The 5,592-nt window shown below is 53.5% G+C and overlaps 2 protein-coding genes across 2 annotated transcripts; one reads left to right on the top strand and one right to left on the bottom strand.

The window, feature by feature from the left end:
* Positions 1-511: 511 nt before the first annotated feature.
* MRS44_012676 (uncharacterized protein) lies at positions 512-1,592 on the bottom strand (the record flags this gene model as incomplete). Its single annotated transcript, XM_046269391.2, has 2 exons — positions 512-1,185; positions 1,439-1,592. 2 exons carry the CDS (start codon positions 1,590-1,592, stop codon positions 512-514), a joined length of 828 nt encoding a protein of 275 aa, XP_046132863.2.
* A 3,073-nt stretch (positions 1,593-4,665) lies between these two features.
* Positions 4,666-5,304, top strand: MRS44_012675 (uncharacterized protein; the record flags this gene model as incomplete). The annotated part of the gene is made up of 1 exon (XM_046276077.2): positions 4,666-5,304. The coding sequence occupies one exon, from the start codon at positions 4,666-4,668 to the stop codon at positions 5,302-5,304; it is 639 nt and encodes a 212-aa protein (XP_046132864.1).
* Between the last annotated feature and the right edge of the window lie 288 nt (positions 5,305-5,592).

Below are 5,592 nucleotides of genomic sequence, written 5' to 3'. Positions count from 1 at the left end.
TGAGGACAGCCTCATGACCTGGCTTTGATGACAGCTTACCCCAACATCAATATTGTGACCGAAAACATGGGGATCAGCATGAGAATAGCCATTGCCAATTGGCATGAGGCCTGCCATGGGAATTGACAAGTTACATGTGTTGGGGGAGGGTGTAAGCCCTTGCCTTGCTATTGGCTGGCCAAGTACAACACCATCAAACGAAACTGGTTCAGCCAGGCACAAGAGGCAAGCTGAATTGCTTCAGCTGCGGGATTACGCGTCTTGGCATTAAATATGATTAATTCATTTGCTAAAACTTGACTGTTATACCGCCCAAATCTAGATACCGCCTATGCGCCACCGCTTTCCAGGTTGCCGTTGTAACTGATACATCCATGTATGTAAATCTTATTGGGAGGGTACCCAAACGCTCAAATGACAGGTTAAATAATGGTTGGGCATGTCTGACAATACGCCCGTGTAAATGGTATCTTCTATCATAGGTAAATGATCGAATCAACAGAGAAGCTTACTACACCCTCCGCTCCTCGTCATCCAGTAACCTCTCGCCTTCCGCATGCGCATGATGGGGCTTGTTGCGATATAACACGTAGTGCTGGGTGATGAAGATGCTGTCGTAGATCATGCTGATGTTGCCGAGCGCAAACTTGACCGGGTTGCCCGTGATGCCGCTCCAGTCACGCTGCTGGTAGCTGTCAATGGCCTGCTGACTGACGCTCAGGACGCCACCCGTCAGATCGAGCAGGATCTGCGAGATGCTCCAGCCCTCGGTGCTCTGGTTGTTGTAGTTGGCGACAATCTGGGGCGTGTACTTGATCAAAGTCACGATAAGCTTGACATAGCCGATGGCATACACAATGTCCAAGGCGACCCAATCGTAGAGAGGATCGTCTCCAGCCGAGGCGGTAACAATGACACACGTCAGGACGACCCCTGTGATACAGCCGGCGGCTACCCCAAGGATGAAGCGGCTGGGGCGATTCCCGGGGCTTGGGGTAAAGTTCCACAGGGAGGAGAACAGGTACTGGGAGACGGTGATGATGGACAGGATCAGAGCGTGGAGAGCAAACGTGATGTCGTTGAACTGGACGGTGGGCTCGAGGCCGCGGTGACGGGCAGCATACTGGGCACGGATCTCAGGGGAGTAGTAGAAGGCCAGGTTGGAGACAAAGTACGCGAGGAAGCCTGTGACAGAATCATCGTGGTCAGCAAACTTGAAGCGACGTCGGAGGGGTTGCAGAGCTGAGTGAGGATCCCCTGGCTAGGAGACCAACGGGGGTCATGAACGTGGCGGTGATCGGGCCCAGGGTGCCGGGGCGGCAGGGCAACAGAGCCGCGGGCCGGGGGGCGTGAGATGACAATCATGCCATGGGGGGAGGATAAGAGGTAGAGGGCGCGTGGGATGGGATGGTAGACGGGCGCGCGGTTGGGCACTCACCGAGCACGTTGATGAAGGGAAAGTCGACAGTGGTGCCGCTGGTGGAGCGACGACGCCAGTTGAGCAAGGCCTGGGGATAGAAGGAGGCGCTCCAGGCGAGGAAGTAGACCCAGCCGAAGACGCCCGAGAGAAAGGTGAGCAACCCGTCGGCCATGGTCTGGTCTTGTTTTATTGTTTGCTTTCTACGGGGGGTAGAGACGCGATGAGAGACCGGGGTAAGAAAGGAAAGAAAGGCGGAGACCGGATAAGAACAGATAAAGATACAAAGAGAGGGATTGAAAGAGCGGAGAGAGAGACGGCGACGTCGAGTCGTTGGTGATGATGTTGCTCGTGGAAGATCGTGTGACTGGTTAAAGGAGAGCTCATGTGCTGGACGCCGCAGCTGATGCAATCGCGGTACGTACCTTATTTTCCCCCTTCCCTTGCACCATCGCTACCCGCCTTTCCCTTTATGGTAAAGGGGGCAAACTCGACGTGGCGCCGCCGCGGGAAGTGGAAGTTAGGGCCCTGAGGCTGACCTGCCAGAAGCCCGGAAAGTGCCTGCAGCTGTGGCTGGCGCAGGTGCCGAGCTGTGGCTGCATGGTCCAATCAGAACTTGTCGATCGATCAGGTGGGGGTCCTGCCAAATCGAAAGGGGGCTGTTTTGCCAAATCTTGGATGTTGTGTGTTTGTTGCACATGCTTTTGACGTCGTGAAAGCATCAATAAATTGAATGTGTTGTCATGATGCATAAAAGATCGGGTAGAGCAGGAAAGCGGTAATACAAGATCTACCATGCCTGTGCGAAGCGAGAAATGATGCAGACGCAGCAAATGGACATTCTGCCTTCAATCTCAGCCTTGATGATGGAATAATACGGCTGGGCAGCCATACGGGAAAGATCCGGTCAGCTCAAGCCCGATGTGATTTCGACTAGAGCAAGACACGGGTATCAAATTCGAATCCATGGCTTCTGGAACAAAATATTTGCTTGGACCCAGGCTAATAAACCCAACAAGCAAAAGCATAGACAAGGACGAAAATGCACACCACGGGAATTGTCCGAGGCGCCCTGTCGTTGTTCGGTATACCCTCACCGCTGTGGATCCCTGTTTTGAGACTCACACGCCCCCCTTTCCAATCTTCGAAATTCCTTCACCTTGAGCTTGTCGCCGGTCGCCAGCGGTGTGCTCAGAGCCGCAAGTTCGATCAGGCCAGCCACGACAAAAGCACGCCAGAAGCAAAAGGGGACCAGGGAAAAAGAGTGGGGGGCTCGCAGCATCGGAACAGGCCGGACGAACTGGCGACCGTCACGGGTTATTTTCTTTTCTGGTCGTCACCGTTTCACTTTCACACTGAAAAAGAGACTGATGATACTCGGATCCGAAGTGGACTTTTTTGCTTTCGTTTCTGGAACGGATGTGACTCTTTAAAAAGGTTTTCTGCCGGTATCGCCATGCCGTGCTGTTTCCGAACTATCTCCGCCCCGCTTCTCAATTGAATGATACACGTCAACTTGGAATAGAATCACGGGAACAGACCGAGAGAGAGGCTGATGGGAATAGAATCAGGATACGAGCTCGCGCGATACGTTTGTTTTGATGCGACACGGCCTTGGGCCTCCGTCAAGGCGGGACCCCCTTTTTTTTTCTTCGACGTCATGACGATGAACAGACAGAACCAGGTTTCATCACCCATGGATTATTGTCAATTAACAGAAACAGCATGATTTAATTCTTCACCGACACACCTAACCTCTCACCTCACCTCACTTGTGTCTGCTTCACCTGTCGGCGCCCAACGGGAGACGGAGGCTAGATTAGAGCTTTGGTCAAGGGGAGCCAGCCCGATAGCACACCCTGTCAGAAGAGAGTGGGTATGCCTTCATCGACAGGGCTGGGCTGGGCTGGCTGGGCCTGGCCTGCCCCTGGCGGCCGTTCCGGGACGGCCTTTGCTCGGCACCGGGACGGTACTTGTCACCTTACGAAGGCTACCTCACCTCACCTTGGCCTTGGATTGCGCCGCGTTGCGTGTGTGTGCAGCAGACAGATATGGCTGCAGCATGACTGCGAGATGCAACCATCCATGCAGGAAGCGCAGCGCAGCCAGGCGGCTGCCGACGTCCACACAGCCTGACCCGTATCACTGGCGTGTCTAACAAACAGAGTTGTCGATGTCCACACTGCTGTTCTGGGCAATTAATGGATCACAGAGATAGCAAAAACAGCCCGTTCTATTCCCTTTGACCCAGGGCCCGGCATTCGGCATCGTCAGTTCCAGGCCCCAGGGTCTTAAGAAACAGGTCATGATCGTACACGCCCCCCATGGGCGGATATCCACCCATGTTGCGCAATTCAGGGCAGCATTTGCTATTTGCTGTTACTTCCATCATGTTTTTTCTTCTACGGCCCTTTATCTCTTTTTACTGATCGACCCAATCATCCACGGTCGCACGACAACCCACCGCGAGTCAGCTTATCTGACGCCGGGATGAGCGTCTTTACGCGCCGCTCAAAGGTTAACGGGCAAAACGGGCGTAGGTTGTGTACAGTACCAAATCTGTCATTCCAGCCAGCCTTTGAAAGACTTCAGCTTTCAACCAGGTCGCAGTGCTATTCCTGATAGCGTCTTGAGGGTGTGCGACTGGCGCTCGGTGAGACACCGTCCCGGAAGCCACTGCATGCTGGCAATGGATCAACCTTGAGGAGCCAATCCTCTAGCTTGGCACACCCTTGTCCTTTGATGAACGTGTAGGTATCATGATCATGTACCGTCCCGTCCCGATCCCTGGCCACTCGACTCGACTCGTTTGACTCACCCTAGTCCCTGTTGGTCGCTATCGAACCTCGTCCATTTCTCGGAGAGGGCGTGTCCGGTCGACAGGTCTGGTACAGTAGACTCATACAAAAGAGTCAATCTTGATTTTGTATATGAAGCGAGCCTCGTCCCGCCCTGAATCTCACTTCTTCCCCATCTTGTATCTCATCAACAATCTGTTGCAAATCTACAATCCATCTCTTGCTTGGGACATTCCAACCAATTGACAACCACTCAACATCTACCATCCTCCAAGGATCGACATTCAGCTCTAAGATCAGCATCACGCCAAAAGCTGCACGTGCTATCTTTCATCATCATCACCATCAATCCAACTTTTCCAACTTGTTCATAAGTCTGGGGAAAGCCCACTAGTCGGATCAATATCCACATCAACCATCACCACTTACACCAACACTACAACCACCATCATGGCTGCCACAATTCAGCAACAACCCTCAGAACAACCCCATCAGACTGGCTTCCTTGATCTCCCCGTCGAGATCCGCCTAGAAATCTACGACCAGCTCCTCCGCACAACACCCTACACAAAGTGCTGTCGCCCCGGTCCCGATTCCAAGGTGCACGCCTCTCTCCTCCGCACCAACCGCCAGATCCACGACGAGGCCACCGACCTCCTCTACGGCTCAAATACCTTCCTCGCCCACCCGACACTCCTCACCTCATTCCCCCGCCTGCGCGCCTGGTACGGCCCCGTCAAGGAGTCTTCCATCATCCCCCGCATCCGCCGCTTCCACACCCAGGTCCGCCTGGACGTCGACCTCCCCTACGAGGCCGACGCCGTGACAGAAGCATTCAGCGGGCTCGACGAGCTCTCCATCGACGTCGTCCAGGCCATGTTCCTCGGCGTCGGCTACCGCAACCTCCGCAAGTTTGAGGGCGTCCGCGGTGTCAAGAAGGTCCGCATCACGGGCAGCACCACCGGCTTCGAGGACTACGTCCAGTGGCTCAAGATGGCCATGATGAGCGAACCCGACGCCAAGATCCCCGACTTTGTGCCTCAGCAACAAGCCGGCTGGGTCCAGCGGTTAGCCAACGTGCACTACTAGGTGTACTCTACTTTGATTCATTCGTTCGACTTTTTTCGCTTCACGTCGCGTGTTTTGTAAATTTGGGTATACTTTGGACAACAGGGCGAACAAAAAAGCAATAACGAATGATGAAGACTGTTTAGATTTTGTTATTGGCCGGCGTTTTTGGGAAAATGGGAATTTGACACTTTCACAAGAGATTCCCACAGCGTTCGTTGAACGGGCGCAAATACAGGATGGAAAGACAATCTACAAGACTAGTATAGTTATAGATTATAATCAGATCAAACATTTCAACAAACAATC

This window comes from Fusarium solani, assembly GCF_023522795.1.
Source record: "Fusarium solani strain SB1 chromosome Unknown bctg00000008, whole genome shotgun sequence".
In the NCBI taxonomy this organism is placed as follows: Eukaryota; Fungi; Ascomycota; class Sordariomycetes; order Hypocreales; family Nectriaceae; genus Fusarium; species Fusarium solani.
The sequence above is the reverse complement of the archived record's forward strand: the minus strand, read 5'-3'. Positions and strand labels throughout refer to the sequence as shown.